The sequence below is a fragment of the Coregonus clupeaformis genome, unplaced genomic scaffold (assembly GCF_020615455.1).
Source record: "Coregonus clupeaformis isolate EN_2021a unplaced genomic scaffold, ASM2061545v1 scaf0721, whole genome shotgun sequence".
Taxonomy (NCBI): Eukaryota; Metazoa; Chordata; class Actinopteri; order Salmoniformes; family Salmonidae; genus Coregonus; species Coregonus clupeaformis.
Genome location: NW_025534176.1, coordinates 48,714 through 70,250, shown reverse-complemented (window position 1 = coordinate 70,250; position 21,537 = coordinate 48,714). Strand labels below are relative to the sequence as shown.

Below are 21,537 nucleotides of genomic sequence, written 5' to 3'. Positions count from 1 at the left end.
TGGCCGTGATCGGGAGTCCCATACGGCGGCGCACAATTGGCCCAGCGACATCTGGCTTAGGGGAGGGTTTGGCCGGGGTAAGCCTTCATTGTAAATAAGAATTTGTTCTTAACTGACTTTCCTAGTTAAATAAAAATCTCACAAGAGAGAGCCACATCTTCACAGTGGCAATCTCCAGGATGAGACTTTTCCACAGAAATCCTGGGGTCACTGATGAGAGGAGTGACGACTCTTACTGTGTGAATTAAATTGTAGTGTTTGTTTCAAGAGCTTATGAAGAGCTGCACATTTTGATATGCATTCTGGTTTATGTATTTTTAAAGTAACTGGATTGAAATTGTATATTGGGTTGACTGGTTATCAGGCACATTCCTGTTGTCCAGTCATAACATTCAAATTGAGTTGATTAGATATGAATCTGGGTGTGTTTTCCTGCCTTTTGTTTTCACTAGCAAAGTGCTAAGAAATGTTTATTCAGGTTGGGGGTTTGTTCCTGCTTGAATTTGGTTAAAAGGGCAGTGAATTTGCTCATACTTTGAGAACTTGCTACCAAGCTCCTGTGTGTATCAGACACACATCGTTTTTTCTCTTAGAGATGATTCTGAACGGAAGTAACCACGTTAAGTCTTAGCCTGTTGGTGATAGTCATGTACTCTGTGTTATTCTGTAATGTATCATGTATTTCATGTACACTGTAATTGTTTGAGTGTCAATTATTTCGTGACTGATACATTATATTAGTTGAATTGAGTAAATCCATTCCTCGTTTTACAGAGTCATTATTTGATTTACTATTTGCCTTTAATTTGATAGTTGTTCATTACACTAAACACATAGCACATGCTTGGGTACCAACTTGACATCCCTGAGCTGCTTGCCTAAATAAATTAATGCTAGAACATTGGTCGCCAGGATTAGCTATTTGTATCTAGCCTCTTAATAATTGCATAACAGTGCAAGATAGACACATGTTCATTATAGTCATACTGAGTCGGTGATGCAATGATTCACTATCTTGCTAGATCCTTCAGAGACGCACAGGGTCTGTTGCATTTATTCACATAATAATGGCGTCCGATTGATAAATGTAGTTTATTATTATTCAACATTTCTACACAGCTACATAATGGTGACCCCTCATCCTCAGTCGATGGGGATTTCCACCAACCGATGGGGATTTCCACCAACCGACAGTATGACTGGGAGTTCTATTAGGGAAACCCCTCAGAAGAAGTGTAATGCAGCCTGAAGCATGGAGTAAAGCTAAGCACCTGTCAATGACATGCACAGGCTAGCATTACTACCTAGCTTTATTCCATGCTACAGGTTAGAGAGACTTCCTCCAAAAAAATGTCCTCAAATCTGAGTGAAAAAACATTGGTTTACATTGAAAGTCAATTAGGCTGCGTTTAGACGAGCAGCCCAATTCTAATATTATTTTTTCACTAATTGGTCTTTTTAGCAATCAAATAAGCTCTGAAAAAGATCTGGTGAAAATATATTTTTAGATGTGGCCTACAATATCAGAATTAATGTTAACATATACAATTCAACTATCTTATAACAAATGTTTTGGTTCTATGCAATCAGACTGCACTAGTCAGCTATTGAATATTACCATTATGCTTGGGTAGCATAGTTGTTTTGTTAACCAATAAGAGTCTAAGGCCTGTCTAAGTTGGGGGAGGGGGGTTCTACTAAGCTATATGTATTTGTTTTAAGAAGGTCATACCAAGAATCATTTAGCTATTTGATTTTGATTTTATCCCACCCCAAAAAATATATCTATATTTGATGAAAAATTATTTTGGGCCTTACTGCTATTAGTCCATTCAAACGTATTGAATAACAGATTCACTACATGGAACAACAGACAGTCCCCCAAAAAATATAAAAAGGAAGTTTTTCTGAAGTGTCTCTCATATATCTGAGAGATATAAGAAATATATATATATACAGTGGGGAAAAAAAGTATTTAGTCAGCCACCAATTGTGCAAGTTCTCCCACTTAAAAAGATGAGAGAGGCCTGTAATTTTCATCATAGGTACACGTCAACTATGACAGACAAAATGAAAAAAAAAATCCAGAAAATCACATTGTAGGATTTTTTATGAATTTATTTGCAAATTATGGTGGAAAATAAGTATTTGGTCAATAACAAAAGTTTCTCAATACTTTGTTTTATACCCTTTGTTGGCAATGACACAGGTCAAACGTTTTCTGTAAGTCTTCACAAGGTTTTCACACACTGTTGCTGGTATTTTGGCCCATTCCTCCATGCAGATCTCCTCTAGAGCAGTGATGTTTTGGGACTGTCGCTGGGCAACACGGACTTTCAACTCCCTCCAAAGATTTTCTATGGGGTTGAGATCTGGAGACTGGCTAGGCCACTCCAGGACCTTGAAATGCTTCTTACGAAGCCACTCCTTCGTTGCCCGGGCGGTGTGTTTGGGATCATTGTCATGCTGAAAGACCCAGCCACGTTTCATCTTCAATGCCGTTGCTGATGGAAGGAGGTTTTCAGTCAAAATCTCACGATACATGGCCCCATTCATTCTTTCCTTTACACGGATCAGTCGTCCTGGTCCCTTTGCAGAAAAACAGCCCCAAAGCATGATGTTTCCACCCCCATGCTTCACAGTAGGTATGGTGTTCTTTGGATGCAACTCAGCATTCTTTGTCCTCCAAACACGACGAGTTGAGTTTTTACCAAAAAGTTCTATTTTGGTTTCATCTGACCATATGACATTCTCCCAATCCTCTTCTGGATCATCCAAATGCACTCTAGCAAACTTCAGACGGGCCTGGACATGTACTGGCTTAAGCAGGGGGACACGTCTGGCACTGCAGGATTTGAGTCCATGGCGGCGTAGTGTGTTACTGATGGTAGGCTTTGTTACTTTGGTCCCAGCTCTCTGCAGGTCATTCACTAGGTCCCCCCGTGTGGTTCTGGGATTTTTGCTCATCGTTCTTGTGTGAGATCTTGCGTGGAGCCCCAGATCGAGGGAGATTATCAGTGGTCTTGTACGTCTTCCATTTCCTAATAATTGCTCCCACAGTTGATTTCTTCAAACCAAGCTACTTACCTATTGCAGATTCAGTCTTCCCAGCCTGGTGCAGGTCTACAATTTTGTTTCTGGTGTCCTTTGACAGCTCTTTGGTCTTGGCCATAGTGGAGTTTGGAGTGTGACTGTTTGAGGTTGTGGACAGGTGTCTTTTATACTGATAACAAGTTCAAACAGGTGCCATTAATACAGGTAATGAGTGGAGGACAGAGGAGCCTCTTAAAGAAGAAGTTACAGGTCTGTGAGAGCCAGAAATCTTGCTTGTTTGTAGGTGACCAAATACTTATTTTCCACCATAATTTGCAAATAAATTCATTAAAAATCCTACAATGTGATTTTCTGGATTTTCTTTTCTCAATTTGTCTGTCATAGTTGACGTGTTCCTATGATGAAAATTACAGGCCTCTCTCATCTTTTTAAGTGGGAGAACTTGCACAATTGGTGGCTGACTAAATACTTTTTTCCCCCACTGTATATATATATATATATATATATATATATATATATATATATATATATATATATATATATATATATATATATATTTGTACAGGTATTTAACCCCATACTTTTGGCATTAAACAGTCTCCATATACAGTATACTACTTAAAAGAGACAGAGGAGGTGGCATGGGTTGTCTAGTGGTTATGGCTGCAGTCTCTGGCACACACACGGTGTTGGCATAGGTGACACATTCTCTTTCTATCATTCTCTCATTATCTCTCGCTCTTTTCATTATGTCTCGCTCTTTTCATTATGTCTCGCTACTTTTCTGTCATTGAAGCAAGCATTCTTATGTCATTCACTTCGGAGTAGTACACAGTACTTACTTGGTATTCTGATCTGGTGGTGGTTGAGGACTGTTAAAACCTCCACAGCGTGTGTCTTGTTGTCAAATTCGAATAAGCCTGAGATAGTTTTGGAGCTGGCTAGAAGGGAGAGGGAAAAACATCAGCCAACTTCAAAAGATAGTGATGGGAAAAGACAACATGTGAAACTGATTGTTAATAATACATAACAATATGTCGGTAACGCTTTATAATAACTTTCATGAATAGGCATTAATAAACTATAAACTATTCATAAATAAGTATTTCATCATTTGTAAACATTGATACGCATTACAATTCATAAGCATTTACAACATGTATGATAATTCTGAAAGCATTTATAAACATTTATAGAAAAGCATTCATAATGGTCTATTCATATCAATGATAGTAGAATATTATTTATCTATTTCCTTATTAATTACATTTATAATCTAGGTGCCTAGCTGTTGCGGACACATTCATTAGAAAAACAGCTGAATTGACTCATGTTATATAACGTCCATTTAGACCAACATAATGAATGAAATGAGTACTTACGTTTTGCATCGAAGACTTTGAACTTGATGAAACTGGGTACATCGTGCTCTGTACATAACTAACGATAAAGCACACAACAGAAAGGGTTCAGCTATTGCGTCATTGCTTCATTCAGTGTTTTGTATACATAATCCACTAGATGGCGATGTTATGATATGAATCTCAACACTGGACAATAAATAGGCTACTATAGGCCAGTGTTATTCAAACCTGAAATTGGAGGGCCACGGGGCTAATGTCTGTCTGATGCCAAATAACTTGACATATTGCAAACATTTGAATGCCTGTTTATAAAAAATGTAAGAACAATCTCCCCACTTGCGTCCTCTCTACCCTATAGGCAGGTGTCTCCTGTTACCCATTCTCAGGGTCATCCAAACTTTTAATTCCACTATAGAAAGGGTTCAACCTCCCCTTACCCCCACCTCCCGCCTCTCTAGACATCAGTCACCATTCCAGCCTAAACACCCACCCCTCCCTCCCTCCATCCCCTCCACACCCACCCTCTGCAGCTCGTCCTCAGTGATGCAGGGCGGGACATTGTAGAAGTGCAGCACAGCGGCGGGCGGCTGGATGATGTTCTTGGACGCCTGGCCCACGCTGCTGAAGCGGTTGTTCCGGGTCATGGCGAAGTCCTTGTAGCTGCTGCTGCCGTCCTCCAGCTCAAACACCTGACTGGGGATGACCGCGTGCTGCTTGGACACACTGGAGGGAGGGAAAGATCGAGGAAGGGAGGGAGGGATGAATGGATGGAGCAATAGGTAGGTAGGTAGATAGATAGATGGACGGACAGACAGACAGACAGACAGACAGACAGACAGACAGACAGACAGACAGACAGACAGACAGACAGACAGACAGACAGACAGACAGATAGATGGGAGAGAGTGTGTAACAGAAGGAATGATAAACAAGGGAAGGGAGGGATGGGGGAAGAGAGAAGAAGAGTAAAAGGAGAGGAATCAGAACGCAACTGATAGATTGCCAGCCATAGAGAATCTATATGTAATTCTATGTTTGCAGCTCTCCTATAGTGGGTGAACAAAAAGAGAGCATGTTCAATGGGGTTTATACATCCATGAGGCCAATGCACAGATAGGGATAGGAGGAGTAATAACAAATTGGCTCTCAAGGGCAGAGGGGAGCGAGAGGTTAGGTACGTATCGGCTTAGTGCTGCGAGAGACTAACTCCCAACGGGTTGAAGGTGATTTATGAAATGCCCTTTAGGTTTTACAATGCTATGCAGTCTCTCATTCAGAGGCCTAGATATAGAAGAGTTGCTATGAGAGTGCCGTTTTTAACATGCTATAATTATTTGGGCATTTGTATTGTAACATGCTATACTATTTGGGGCATTGTTTATAACATGTTATGGAAAAATATGTATTTCACAACATATAGCATGTTACAAACAACGCCTCATATGTTGCAGCAATGTCTTCAGATTGGCTATGCAGTCAGATGCTGGTGGACCGTCCGCCAACATAATGAAACGCTTTTGAATTCCTTGCGGCGGGGTTTAAGCCCAGCGCAGCTGAACGAAGCCTCATCTAAACTGGATCTAGCAGCTAAGGCAATTAATTATTCTGATGGATGGAGGCTGCCAATTCGATAGGACAACGCAACGCAACCCATACAGAGCCTTTGAACAGCCAACGCTGTCAAGACAAATAAGGCCTTTGTGCACCTACTCTGTCCTTTTTTCATAACGCTTTGAAGATTCCAAAACCCAAACTTGCTAAGCAACAGATTGATGATAATGATGTTTCTAAAGTAAATGTTGAAATGTTTAATCTAAATGTAAGAATAGTATATTTAGGTTATAAATTACAACATTTACTTAAGGAACGTTTTATTATGTAAGGCCAAAATAAAGAGTTACAAGTTATGTAAGCCAAACTATACATTTTTGTTTCTGTTGCTTTAGCGAAAGCATGCTGTTAAGTATCATGGCATAGGCCCTTTTAAAATCATTCTAAAATACTCCTTTCCTTCCTTTCTATAAGTAATTACTGATCTAAAACTAGATGAAACCAAGGGGACCATTAGGTTATAAGTATTCAAACAATGTCTCTTTCAAGAAATGGCCTCGCATCCTCTCTTCTTGCCTCCTTCTCAAAACGCATTTGAGGAGAAGATCCAAGGTGCTTCCCTTACACCTGTTCTTCCAATGTATTTTGAGAAGGAGGCAAGGAGAGATGACCCGAGGAATCGAGGAAAGATGAACTGAGAAAGAGAAATGTCATGCTCATTAAGCTAGGGTTCACGGGGTGGGGGTCAAAGGTGAAACATGTAGCCTCCTCACCAGACGTTGAGCCTCTTGCTGAACACCTTGATGCTGTTGAGGTGTGTGATGGATCGGTCCACAGCGTACTCATCTCCCATCTCTACCAGTGCGGTGCCTGGGACGCTCTTCATAAACTTCACCTGGGGGCGTAAATAAGACCGAATGGCATCACTGTGAATCCATACAGACCTTCTGATATTCTACTAGGTGACGCTGATCTTGGGTCAGTTTTGCATTTCCCCTACTAATGGCTTCTCTTCGAGTACGCCAGTACTACTCCAGTACCAGCACACTTGATTGGTCAACTAATCACTAAGCACACTTTAGTTTTTATCCGCGTTTAAACAGAGACCAAATGGAATAAGTCTCAATCTAAAACATATTATGGTTCAGGATTCAATTGAAACAAACTGGTAGGTACTCCCCTCACAGTGGTAGGTTGCTGGCAGTGATTCTGTAACCAAAGCTACTGCATAAAGATTGCCATGGCACCTTTGATTGCATCCAGCCCCTAGTCACACTAGCTGTTACTCTACTGCCCTCAACCCTCTCATTTAAAGCGGCAATCCAGGATTGATACATCAATTTTTTTGACTTTTAAATGAATGACGTTGTTTGAATTGCAGACTGTAGCTTTAATCGCGTGCGAAAACAGACGCTGACACTGACCTTCTCGATATTCCCGTACAGGCAGAAGAGGTTGAAGATGCGGGTGCAGTTCATCTTGGCGGGGTGCAGGCCGCTCACCATGGCGACCGACGAGCTGGAGGCGTGGCCCATATAGGAGGAGGTCTGGGGCAGGGGGTAGGCCACCACCTCCTGGGCGTCATGGGGGAATCTCCTCTTGTACCTGTTATTGCTGGGCAGGGGCAACAGGGGGCAATGTGACCCTGGAGAGTGGGAGAGAGAGAGGGTGAGGGGGGAGAGAGAATAAGACGATGAGAGAGAAAGTGAGAAATAGAGAGGAGAGCGCGAGAGAGAGAGAGGGGGGCAGAAGAGAAAGAGAGAGTTAGATAGAAAGAGAGAGGCAGAGAGAGAGAGACAAAAGATAGAGTGGGGGAGAGAGAGAAAGTGAAAGAGAGAAAAATAAATAGTGAGAGAGAGAGAGACAGAGGGTGGCAGAGAGAGAGAGATAGAGAGAGAGACAGAGGCGGGCAGAGAGAGAGGGAGAGAGAGAGAGAAAGAGAGTGAGAGAGTGTGTGTGAGAGAGAGGGAGTGACAGAGGGGGCAGAGAGAGAGAGAAATATAGAGAGAGAGCGAGAGTGCGAGAGAGACAGAGGGGGGCAGAGAGAGAGAGGGAGAGAGAGAGAGAGAGAGAGAGAGAGAGAGAGAGAGAGAGAGAGAGAGAGAGAGAGAAAGAAAGAACAAGAAAAAGCTGCCACAGACATATGATGACCTTATTTGGGATGGTTGAGATGACAGTGCAAACTTCCCCCCTCAGCCCCCAGCCCCCCATGAAGAAGGAGAAAAAATTCCAGCAGTACTAAAAAAGGTCCTAGACCATTTTCTACACCACTGCACCCTGTTTCCCCTGGAGATCTCGCTAATTACCAAGTGCCTTCAAGAGCGGCCGCATCACATCATCACGCTCTTTCCAAACCCCCGACACACACATATACACACACACACGCACACCAATGACTGTATGACACACACATACGCAGACACCACCCCTCCTCCCCATGTTTTTCCATCCATCCAACCTCCACCATCTCCTCCAGCTGTAAGTGTCTGTGGGTGACAGAGCTTAATTACAGGATACCCAAAGCCCAGCTGCACAATGACAGTCACAGAGAGAGAGAGAGAGAGAGAGAGAGAGAGAGAGAGAGAGAGAGAGAGAGAGAGAGAGAGAGAGAGAGACAGAGAGACAGAGAGAGAGAGAGAGAGAGAGAGAGAGAAAGAGAGAGAGAGATGGATGGATGGATAAAGAGAGGAATGGGAAAGAAAAGAGATACTGTAGACGTGGTGAGACAGATAGAATGATAAAGAGAGAGAATTAGAGATTCTGAGAAAGAGAGAGATGAGTCTGAGAGAGGGCTACAGAGAAAGGGAGATGCTGGGAGAAAGAAAGGTGGAAGAAGAGAGAGATGAGGAGACAGAAAGAGAGGGATCGAGAGACGGCGAAAGAGAGATGAGTCAGAATGAGAGGGATAAAGAGAGAGGGAGTGTGTGTGTGCGTGTGAGGGAGAGACATGAGACAAAAAGAGAGAAAGAGCGAGGGAGGGAGGGATAAAGAGAGGCAGCGAATGTGAGCGACACTGACCATAGCCGTTGTCGCTGTAGGAGGACGGATGCTCTCCCAGAATGGCCTGGCGTTGCCTCCCCTTCCCTCGCTCTGCAACACAGACAGAATACACAGTGAAAGGCAAATGTAAAGTGACAAAGCCGCCAGGTGCCAACTGCACATCCACCCACTCAAAATGCACAGACACTCACATATACACGGGGACTAACAGACACATGCACACACACGCGCACACATGGGACTAACACACACAAGACTAACACACGCTCACATACACGCACTCACACAAACTCACGCACACACACGCACACACACACACACACACACACACACACACACACACACACACACATTGGCACATTTGCACGCCATAAACCATAAAACCACTCTACGCAAGCAGATTAGATTTAGTAACAGCAAAGCTAGACACTACTTGACACTTTTGGTAATTGGTATAACAGCAAAACTAGACACTTTTGGTTCAAAGTTGTCCTTTCACTTCAAATGACAAATTTCTCTTCCTTGGCTGACTGAGCCTGGTTGAATTGCAGAGGAATGATAAAACAGTGTTTTTTTGGGAAGAGGGGTGTGTTAAAATGACAGTTAAAATGTCACAGTTACAGTTCAATGGCCTCGGGTGGAAACATTGACCCAGATATGAGGGAAAACGCATTGAAAAAAGGTACATTAAGCACCCTTCTAACCTAATCCTCTTACTGTGCACCAGGAAAAGGACAAAACAGAACAAAGATAAGGGTATTTTTAGCCTATATTTTCCCCAATGCAGCTTACTCACAGAGTCACAGACAAACATTTACATTTACGTCATTTCTTATCCAGAGCGACTTACAAATTGGTGCATTCAACTTATGATAGCCAGTGGGACAACCACTTTTTTTTATTATGGGGGGGTGGGTAGAATGATTACTTTTATATTATTCCAGGTATTCCTTAAAGAGGTAGGGTTTCAAGTGTCTCCGGAATGTGGTCAGTGACTCCGCTGTCCTGGCGTCGTGGGGGAGCCTGTTCCACCATTGGTGTGCACTCGAACTAAAACCGAAGCATATGTAATGTAATTGTTTTTATGTAAGGTGTCCGGATCAAGTTACAGACTACTATATGGAGCATTGCTGGAAACAGCCTCTGTCATTGTTAGCCTGGTCCTATATCTGTTTGTTCTATATACCTCTATGGGGCTTTGTGTGTACAGCACAAGCAGATATAGGACCAGGCTACCTCACTGCATCCCTTCCTCATCAAACAAACGTCATCTAAAATGAAAGGGTTCATTAACATTTTAGAGGTGTTGGGGGAGCTGGTGGCGTGAGTATTTCAATGATATATGCACAATCATCAACTCAGTGAACCCTGTTACACTGAGGACTTGAGAGAAGTGTGTGTGCCAGACTGCGTGTGTGTATGTGTGTGCGCTGTTGCGCATGCACGTGTGTTCGCATGCACGTGTCTTTCAGCGCACGCACCAACGACTCAACCTGTGTTACATCATTTTAACGTCATTTCAAAGTCTAATTTCAACAATGCGAGAGAGAACTGGTGCTGCACACGCAGACACAAACGGAAGGTGCGGCGCTGAGTTAAACGAGAATGCATGCCTTCCTCTCGCCAGCTCCCGCAGGCCGCGGGGGACCGAGCTCATGCAGAGCTAAGCTAATTGGTACAAAATGTGCAGTTAGGCGGGTAGGAACCGGTGGGATTGGTGGGTTGCCATATTTGTACAGAAACCATAAAGAGAGGGGAGAGGAGAAGGATTAAATGAGAGGAGAGGAGGAGTGACCTTGATGCTTGCGCTGAGCCGACAGGTTCGCCATTCACCTGACAGAGTGGCAGAGAGAGAGAAAGAGGGAGGGGGGAGAGAGTGAGGAGACGAGAGAGAGAGAGAGAGGCCTCTGACTATGACGTCATCCCAGTAGTTGGGATAAATCTATCGAAATTGTATCTGCCCACATAAACCTGGGAGTATTTAGGGGATCAATAAATAAAAAACTATAGAGCGACAAACATTATACTGTGAAACGGTTTTTAAAGATAAGGGGTAAGAGATGTCTCTTGTGACATGTCTCTTAATGTCTTAGTTAAATGTTTAATAAGGCATACATCTATTCCATCTATTCACAGGCTGTCCTTCTCTATGTTTGTATAATAAGCTACTGTATATACACCGAACAAATCCTTTTTGAAGAGCATCTGATATGGTAAGGGCCTCAAGTGCAAATATAGCATTTCAGTTTCCCCAAAATGCAAGCTGATTAGGATTTAAATTTACCGTCTGCGGCTCAAGAGGATTATGTGGGGCTGTTTTATTTTCCGTTTTCTCTGTTTGCACTAAAGGGCTTCCAATCCATTATTATTCAGCCTTTTATCATGTCAGCATTATATTTTCAGCCTCTTGCTATTTTTCTAGTTGCTTGTCTCTCTCCTTCCTCCGGTCAATAAAAACAATTGGAAGCTGACCACACATCTTCAACTCCACGGCAAAAAGTCCTTGACGCCGTCAAAGTCAAACAGACCTTCAAATCCAATACACGGCAAGGCGATCGATTGGAAAGCAGCCCTGGATTGTGGGTGATAAGACATTGTTTACCCTCCATTTGTGGAGAGAGAATGGGAATCCGGGCTGGCGTGTCAATCACACCGTCCAACTGATGTTTAATCAAGCCCAAGTCACACAAAGCAGGCTTTCTGCTTGGTTAAAAACCATGCTCCCATTTATATTAATATGATTATGGGCTGTAGTCTATCTACGGCACCTCATATTGTTGAAGCTTCCCCAGTACATCAGAGCTTCAAATTCAGAGACCAAGGGTTCTCTTTTATTGAGCATTGTAATGCTATAATATTTGGACATTGCTATTGTATACAGTTGAAGTCTGAAGTTTACATACACCTTAGCCAAATACTTTAAACTCAGTTTTTCACAGTTCCTGACATTTAATCCTAGTAAAAAGTCCCTGTTTTAGGTCAGTTAGGATCACCACTTTATTTTAAGAATGTGAAATGTCAGAATAATAGTAGAGAGAATGATTTATTTCAGCTTTTATTTATTTAATCACATTCCCAGTGGGTCAGAAGTTTACATACACTCAATTAGTATTTGGTAGCATTGCCTTTAAATTGTTTAACTTGGGTCAAATGTTTCGGGTAGCCTTCCACAAGCTTCACACAATAAGTTGGGTGAATTTTGGCCCATTCCTCCTGACAGAGCTGGTGTAACTGAGTCAGGTTTGTAGGCCTCCTTGCTCGCACACGCTTTTTCAGTTCTGCCCACAAATGTTCTATAGGATTGAGGTCAGGGCTTTGTGATGGCCACTTCAATACCTTGACTTTGTTGTCCTTAAGCCATTTTGTCACAACTTTGGAAGTATGCTTGGGGTCATTGTCCATTTGGAAGACCCATTTACGACCAAGCTTTAACTTCCTGACTGATGTCTTGAGATGTTGCTTCAATATATCCACATAATTTTCCTTCCTCATGATGCCATCTATTTTGTGAAGTACACCAGTCCCTCCTGCAGCAAAGCACCCCCACAGCATGATGCTGCCACCCCCGTGCTTCACGGTTGGGATGGTGTTCTTCGGCTTGCTAGTTACCCCCTTTTTCCTCCAAACATAACAATGGTCATTATGGCCAAACAGTTCTATTTGTGTTTCATCAGACCAGAGAACATTTCTCCAAAAAGTATGATCCATGTGTAGTTGCAAACCGTAGTCTGTCTTTTTTATGTCGGTTTTGGAGCAGTGGATTCTTCCTTGCTGAGCAGCCTTTCAGGTTATATCGATATAGGACTCGTTTTACTGTGGATATAGATAATTTTGTACCTGTTTCCTCCAGCATCTTCAGAAGGTCCTTTGCTGTTGTTCTGGGATTGATTTGCACTTTTCACACCAAAGTACGTTCATCTCTAGGAGACAGAACGCGTCTCCTTCCTGAGCGGTATGACGGCTGCGTGGTCCCATGGTGTTTATTCTTGCGTACTATTGTTTGTACAGATGAACGTGGTACCTTCAGGCGTTTGGAAATTGCTCCTAAGGATGAACCAGACCTGTGGAGGTCTAAAAAAAAAAATCTGAGGTCTTGGCTGATTTCTTTTGATTTTCCCATGATGTCAAGCAAAGAGGCACTGAGTTTGAAGGTAGGCCTTGAAATACATCCACAGGTACACCTCCAATTGACTCAAATGATGTCAATTAGCCTATCAGAAGCTTCTAAAGCCATGACATCATTTTCTGGAATTTTCCAAGCTGTTTAAAGGCACAGTCAACTTAGTGTATGTAAACTTCTGACCCACTGGAATTGTGATACAGTGAATTATAAGTGAAATAATCTGTCTGTAAACAATTGTTGGAAAAATTACTTGTGTCATGCACAAACTAGATGTCCTAACCGACTTGCCAAAACTATAATTTGTTAATTTGTGGAGTGGTTGAAAAACGAGTTTTAATGACTCCAACCTAAGTGTATGTAAACTTCCGACTTCAACTGTATCTGTATATCAAATTAATATGCATCGATTCATTGGTGTAGGCTCAGCAAAGTCAAGGTCTGTTATGAACAGATTCTATAATATTTTTACCAATTGAGTAGTAAGATAGATAGATGACAAAATGAAAGATTAAAGGGGGGGGGATTAGCAATAGCCCTTTCATCCATGTTGCTTTATTCTCTGGATCTACTCAACACTGACAAATCCAAGGGTTTGAGCTTGCTTATTGTATTTCAATATTTTGTGTCAGCATTTGTACCATGCAATGTAGGCTACCATGGCCACGGCAAAGGGATGAATGCTTTTATTTTTCAAAGACTGGCTGTATTAGATAAAAACATCCAATGTTCAAGGACAGACTGATAGAAGTGGAGGCATATTCATTTTTGCACCTCTGTCACTCGGTCGTGTTGTTGCCATTGTTATCAACGAACGTTCTACAAATGCTGCAGCATATTGATGTCTGATTTTTAATGCTCAGTTTTTCTGAAGGGAGGCTAATGACTGTTTCGTCAAATGTACACTATAGTGACCTGGAAATACGATGACATTGCTAAAGTAGACAACTAATTTGTACAAAACAACTTTGCCATCATTGTCGTCAAGTTTATTTTAGAGAGATGGCAATTTTGCCATCAGCTAGAAAACTTTGTCAGAAATAACTAGCAATGCTAATGTTAGCTAGCTAAAATGCCAATGCTCTCCCCTCAATCTTAGCAAGCTAGCTAGCTAAAGTTTTACTGTATCTAAAGTAAATCTGGCGACATCCCAATGATGACAAAAGCTTGTCCTACAAATGATTTGCCTCCTTTTGAAATGACATCGGGTTTCAAAGCTACAGTAATGCACTTTAGACAAAATCAGCATCCATTGAGTAGAATGCTCAGCTGGGCATCAGTCCTAAAACATACATTCTAAACAATATTGTGACGAAACGTGCGACTATGAATATACAGTGGGGAAAAAAAGTATTTAGTCAGCCACCAATTGTGCAAGTTCTCCCACTTAAAAAGATGAGAGAGGCCTGTAATTTTCATCATAGGTACACGTCAACTATGACAGACAAAATGAGAAAAAAAAATCCAGAAAATCACATTGTGGGATTTTTAATGAATTTATTTGCAAATTATGGTGGAAAATAAGTATTTGGTCAATAACAAAAGTTTCTCAATACTTTGTTATATACACTTTGTTGGCAATGATACAGGTCAAACGTTTTCTGTAAGTCTTCACAAGGTTTTCACACACTGTTGCTGGTATTTTGGCCCATTCCTCCATGCAGATCTCCTCTAGAGCAGTGATGTTTTGGGGGCTGTCGCTGGGCAACACAGACTTTCAACTCCCTCCAAAGATTTTCTATGGGGTTGAGATCAGGAGACTGGCTAGGCCACTCCAGGACCTTGAAATGCTTCTTACGAAGCCACTCCTTCATTGCCCGGGCGGTGTGTTTGGGATCATTGTCATGCTGAAAGACCCAGCCACGTTTCATCTTCAATGCCCTTGCTGATGGAAGGAGGTTTTCACTCAAAATCTCACGATACATGGCCCCATTCATTCGTTCCTTTACACGGATCAGTCGTCCTGGTCCCTTTGCAGAAAAAAACAGCCCCAAAGCATGATGTTTCCACCCCCATACTTCACAGTAGGTATGGTGTTCTTTGGATGCAACTCAGCATTCTTTGTCCTCCAAACACGACGAGTTGAGTTTTTACCAAAAAGTTCTATTTTGGTTTCATCTGACCATATGGCATTCTCCCAATCCTCTTCTGGATCATCCAAATGCACTCTAGCAAACTTCAGACAGGCCTGGACATTTACTGGCTTAAGCAGGCGGACACGTCTTGCACTGCAGGATTTGAGTCCCTGGCGGCGTAGTGTGTTACTGATGGTAGGCTTTGTTACTTTGGTCCCAGCTCTCTGCAGGTCATTCACTAGGTCCCCCCGTGTGGTTCTGGGATTTTTGCTCACCGTTCTTGTGATCATTTTGACCCTACGGGGTGAGATCTTGCGTGGAGCCCCAGATCGAGGGAGATTATCAGTGGTCTTGTATGTCTTCCATTTCCTAATAATTGCTCCCACAGTTGATTTCTTCAAACCAAGCTGCTTACCTATTGCAGATTCAGTCTTCCCAGCCTGGTGCAGGTCTACAATTTTGTTTCTGGTGTCCTTTGTCAGCTCTTTGGTCTTGGCCATAGTGGAGTTTGGAGTGTGACTGTTTGAGGTTGTGGACAGGTGTCTTTTATACTGATAACAAGTTCAAACAGATGCCATTAATACAGGTAACGAGTGGAGGACAGAGGAGCCTCTTAAAGAAGAAGTTACAGGTCTGTGAGAGCCAGAAATCTTGCTTGTTTGTAGGTGACCAAATACTTATTTTCCACCATAATTTGCAAATAAATTCATAAAAAATCCACAATGTGATTTTCTGGATTTTTTTTTCTCAATTTGTCTTTCATAGTTGACGTGTACCTATGATGAAAATTACAGGCCTCTCTCATCTTTTTAAGTGGGAGAACTTGCACAAATAGTGGCTGACTAAATACTTTTTTGCCCCACTGTATCTGTTATTTATCTGTTTTCACAGATACTTGAATCCTTTCTCGGCTATGAAAAGCCAACTGACATTTACTCCTGAGGTGTTAAACTGTTGACCCTGCTGGTCATCTATGAATGTCTTGAAGAACGATCTGGCCTAATTGACCATGTACTGTTATAATCCCCACCCGGCACAGGCAGATGAGGACTGGCCACCCCTCAGAGCCTGTTCCTCTCTAGGTTTTTTCCTCAGTTCCTTCCTTTCTAGGAGTTTTTCCTAGCCACTGTGCTTCTACATCTGCATTGCTTGCTCTTTGGAGTTTAAGGCTGGGTATCTGTATAGCACTTTGTGACAACTGCTGATGTAAAAAGGGATTGATTGGTTGCAATAAAATATTTATTTGCTTCTTAGAGTATGTATACACCATCAGGACTTGATTCAATCAGATGTCTCTCTTCCTAACTAAGTATGTAAACACATCTGGATAATATAAGATTGAGGTTAGTGGATAAAATACAATTAGTGATTATTAAGTGAAGGTACTACTAGAACAGGGTTTCCCAAACTCGGTCCTAGGGCCCCCCCTGGGTGCACATTTTAGTTTTTGCCCTAGCACTACACAGCTGATTCAAATAATCAAAGCTTGATGATGAGTTGGGTATTTGAATCAGCTGTGTAGTACTAGGGCAAAAATCAAAATGTACACCCGGGCCCAGGACCGAGTTTGGGAAACCCTGTACTAGACAGTGACGACTGGGCCGTACCCACTCTGACCTGCAGCACTGAGCAGTAGGGGGCGCTAAAGTAACAGCAAGCTACAACACTAGGCAGCGCTCCTAGTGGCCGGGGACTTTAATGCAGGGAAATTTAAATCCGTTCTACCTAATTTCTACCAGCATGTTATATGTGCAACCAGAGGAAAAAAAAACTCTAGACCACCTTTACTCCACACACAGAGACGCATACAAAGCTCTCCCTCGCCCTCCATTTGGCAAACTGACCATAACTCTATCCTCCTGATTCCTGCTTATAAGCAAAAACTAAAGCAGGAAGCACCAGTGACTCAGTTAATAAAAAAGTGGTCAGATGACACAGATGCTAAGCTACAGGACTGTTTTGCTAGCACAGACTGGAACATGTTCCGGGATTCTTCAGATAGCATTGAGGAGTACACCACATCAGTCACTGGCTTCATCAATAAGTGCATCGATGACGTCATCCCCACAGTGACCGTACGTACATTCCCCAACCAGAAGCCATGGATTACAGGCAACATCCGCACTGAGCTAAAGGGTAGAGCTGCCGCTTTCAAGGAGCGGGACTCTAACCCGGACGCTTATAAGAATTCCCGCTATGCCCTCAGACGAACCATCAAACAGGCAAAGAGTCAATACAGGACTAAGATTGAATCGTACTACACCGGCTCTGACGCTCGTCGGATGTGGCAGGGCTTGAAAACTATTACAGACTACAAAGTGGTCCTCTGTAGCTCAGCTGGTAGAGCACGGTGCTTGTAACGCCAGGGTAGTAGGTTCAATCCCCGGGACCACCCATGCACAAAAATGTATGCACGCATGACTGTAAGTCGCTTTGGATAAAAGCATCTGCTAAATGGCATATTATTATATTATTATTACAAAGGGAAGCACAGCCGCGAGCTGCCCAGTGACATAAGCCTACCAGACGAGCCAAACCACTTCTATGCTCGCTTCGAGGCAAGCAACACTGAAGCATGCATGAGAGCACCAGCTGTTCCGGATGACTATGTGATCACACTCTCCGTAGACGATGTGAGTAAGACTTTTAAACTGGTCAACATTCACAAGGCCGCAGGGCCAGACGGATTACCAGGACGTGTACTCCAAGCATGTGCTGACCAACTGGCAAGTGTCTTCACCGACATTTTCAACATGTCCCTGACTGAGTCTGTAATACCAACATGTTTCAAGCAGACCACCATAGTCCCCGTGCCCAAGGACACTAAGATAACCTGCCTAAATGTAATGACTACCGACCCGTAGCACTGACGTCTGTAGCCATGAAGTGCTTTGAAAGGCTGGTCATGGCTCACATCAACACCATTATCCCAGAAACCCTAGACCCACTCCAATTTGCATACCGCCCCAACAGATCCACAGATGACGCAATCTCTATTGCACTCCACACTGCCCTTTCCCACCTGGACAAGAGGAACACCTATGTGAGAATGCTATTCATTGACTACAGCTCAGCGTTCAACACCATAGTGCCCTCAAAGCTCATCACTAAGCTAAGGATCCTGGGACTAAACACCTCCCTCTGCAACTGGATCCTGGACTTCCTGACGGGCCACCCCCAGGTGGTAAGGGTAGGTAACAACACATCTGCCACACTGATCCTCAACACGGGGGCCCCTCAGGGGTGTGTGCTCAGTCCCCTCCTGTACTCCCTGTTCACCCATGACTGCATGGCCAGGCATGACTCCAACACCATCATTAAGTTTGCCGACGACACAACAGTGGTAGGCCTGATCACCGACAACGATGAGACAGCCTATAGGGAGGAGGTCAGAGACCTGGCCGTGTGGTGCCAGAATAACAACCTCTCCCTCAACGTGACCAAGACAAAGGAGATGATTGTGGACTACAGGGAAAAAAAGAGGACTGAGCACGCCCCCATTCTCATCGACGGGGCTGTAGTGGAACAGGTTGAGAGTTTCAAGTTCCTTGGTGTCCACATCACCAACAAACTATCATGGTCCAAACACACCAAGACAGTCGTGAAGAGGGCACGACAAAGCCTATTCCCCCTCAGGAGACTGAAAAGATTTGGCATGGGTCCTCAGATCCTCAAAAAGTTATACAGCTGCACCATCGAGAGCATCCTGACTGGTTGCATCATCGCCTGGTATGGCAACTGCTCGGCCTCCGACCGCAAGGCACTACAGAGGGTAGTGCGTACGGCCCAGTACATCACTGGGGCCAAGCTTCCTGCCATCCAGGACCTCTATACCAGGCGGTATCAGAGGAAGGCCCTCAAAATTATCAAAGACTCCAGCCACCCTAGTCATAGACTGTTCTCTCTGCTACCGCACGGCAAGCTGTACCGGAGCGCCAAGTCTAGGTCCAAAAGGCTTCTCAACAGCTTCTACGCCCAACCCATTGTCACGGTTTCGGCCGAGGCTGCTCCTTCTCCTTGTTCGGGCAGGCTTCGGCGGTCGTCGTCTCCGGAGTACTAGCTGCCACCGTTCTATGTTTCTATGTTTGATTGGTTTTGTCTGTTTGTTACACCTGTTCCTTGTTAGTGTTCATTATGCGTCCTATTTAGTTCTCTTGTGTTTGGTCAGGTGTTGTGTGTAATTGTTCGATGTCATGTGTTGTATTAGTTCGTTGTTCTGTTCTCTCTGTATTCGTTTTAGTTAGAGAGAGTCCCGCACGTTGTGCGCTTTTATTTTTGGTACTTACCAGTGTGCGTAATTGTTCGCCTGTGGCCTGTTGCCGTGGTTGGCTTGTTTCCTTGGACTTCACTAAAGACATCTGTTTCGAACCTCTGTGTGTCCTGCGTGTGATTCCACGTTACCTCTACACTCAACCCTGACACCCATAAGACTCCTGAACAGCTAATCATGGCTACCCGGACTATTTGCACCCCCACCTCATCTTTTTACGCTGCTGCTACTCTGTTAATTATTTATGCATAGTCACTTTAACTCTACCCACAGGGTACCCCCCTGTATATAGCCTCTCTACTGTTATTTTATTTTACTTCTGCTCTTTTTTTCTCAACACTTTTTTGTTGTTGTTGTTTTATTTTACTTTTTTATTAAGAAATAAATGCATTGTTGGTTAAGGGCTGTAAGTAAGCATTTCACGGTAATGTCTACACCTGTTGTATTCGGCGCATGTGGCAAATAAAATTTGATTTGATTTGATTTGATGTGGTACACAGACAGTGTGCCCATCATCAGCAAAATCTGACATTTCTATGAATACGTAAAACAGAAGGATATGTATGTAACCAATGTTCTCTGATGGAACAAAGAGAACAAATCTTTTTTTAACAGAGGCTATTTTGGCTCATTTTAGTTAGGCAATGAAGAAGACTTGGCAGGGACAAAGACTGAGGCCTAATGTTGAAGAGAAAACAACAGACGAACTGGCAAATTGAGATTCATGGCCGCTCTTTAAGGAACGAATGTAAAACCACAATGGCAGAACTCATTTCTTGTCACAGCCCATTTCAGCTGATTATGTGTCTGTAGGAGTGTGAAGGTTGAAAGGGTTTTGAAATGGTTTGACAACCACGGCTACAGATTTGAGGGTTGCTCTGCTCACCATATTTGTGACACACACAACGCACACACACAAATGTCGTATTCATTAGAGCATGCAACTGAGAATGGTTTAAAACGTTTTGCCACAGAGAACTACAATGAGCGTTTTTTACAGGACAAGTCCAGGTATTCTCTCCTTGTTCCAGTCCGTTTTCTTCAGTTTGCTACCTAATGAATACAACCCTAGTACAGGAAGAGATACAGCAGAGAAGGAAGGATATCGTACCTCGCCTGACGAGAAAGGGCTTTGTGTAGTCCCAGCTATCATTGTCGTTGCGGAGGACGTTGAGTCGCGTGGGCTGCATGGGGAGAGAGAGCAGAGCACCGCTGCATGTGTGTTAGGGGTCCACAGGGATGCTGGTGGAGTGTGTGTGAGCACTGTGTGTGTATGTGGGTTTGTGAGTATGTGTGTTTACCCGAGCGTATTCGATCTTCAGGGTGCAGCTGCCGGCGTATATGTCTGCTCCGTTGAGAGCCGATTTCGCCTTCTGGGCGATTTTGACAGTTTCAAATGTGGAAACACCATTAAGGAAGAGCAAACGGGAGGATCTCAGTGGAATTCAAAACGTTGTGTGGCAAACAGAGTAGATCAGTGTAGAATCACAATGACCAGAAGGCAAAAACATAGGAGATGGAGCAAGAACCACAAGCCACCCTACAGACGACTAAGGCTGTTTGCATACTCTTGGGTCACTCAGCCCAATGTAATTCTGCTTCATAGAAGCTGTAATAAACTCAGCAATTGCAGATTAGGTAATAGAATAGGGCCCTGTTCGAATCCTCCTAAAAAGAATCTTTCCTCCCTCGCTTTCTTGTAATCACTGATCTGACATGGCGTAATTGGTGCAATACAATGGAAAGCTTGCTTACATCAATCCATTCATGTCAAATCAGTGATTAGTTGAAGAAGGGAGGAAGGAAGGATTAATTTTAAGAGTATTTGAACAAGGCCCTTTTCTAGAACCTTATTGGCAGTGACTGAGCTGATTACAGCTACTCTAAAGCACAATTACAATAAGCTGAGTCACTCTAACCATCATGAAATCTTATCAAGCTGCTCTGGTTCCAGTAAAATGCAGACGAGCAGATCGTTATGCAAATTAGGTAGTAAAAGTAAAATCACTATAAAAACCTAACAGCATAAAAAGGTCCAAAATGGTTGTGCTAATATAATAGAATTGAAATCTAATCGAGGTGGGCCAAATTGTCTTCTATTTC

The 21,537-nt window shown here is 43.2% G+C and overlaps 1 protein-coding gene across 1 annotated transcript in view; it reads right to left on the bottom strand.

Moving 5' to 3' along the window:
• Nucleotides 1-21,537, bottom strand: part of LOC123485532 (heterogeneous nuclear ribonucleoprotein L-like) — a 42,160-nt gene that overhangs the window by 2,616 nt on the left and 18,007 nt on the right. The window contains exons 4-11 of the mRNA XM_045216489.1: nucleotides 20,736-20,832; nucleotides 20,546-20,618; nucleotides 8,988-9,059; nucleotides 7,394-7,614; nucleotides 6,743-6,864; nucleotides 4,940-5,141; nucleotides 4,437-4,494; nucleotides 3,897-3,995 (exon numbers count right to left, since the gene is read on the bottom strand). Coding sequence (XP_045072424.1) covers nucleotides 3,897-3,995; nucleotides 4,437-4,494; nucleotides 4,940-5,141; nucleotides 6,743-6,864; nucleotides 7,394-7,614; nucleotides 8,988-9,059; nucleotides 20,546-20,618; nucleotides 20,736-20,832 — 944 coding nt within the window. The remainder of the gene's footprint in view (nucleotides 1-3,896; nucleotides 3,996-4,436; nucleotides 4,495-4,939; nucleotides 5,142-6,742; nucleotides 6,865-7,393; nucleotides 7,615-8,987; nucleotides 9,060-20,545; nucleotides 20,619-20,735; nucleotides 20,833-21,537) is intronic.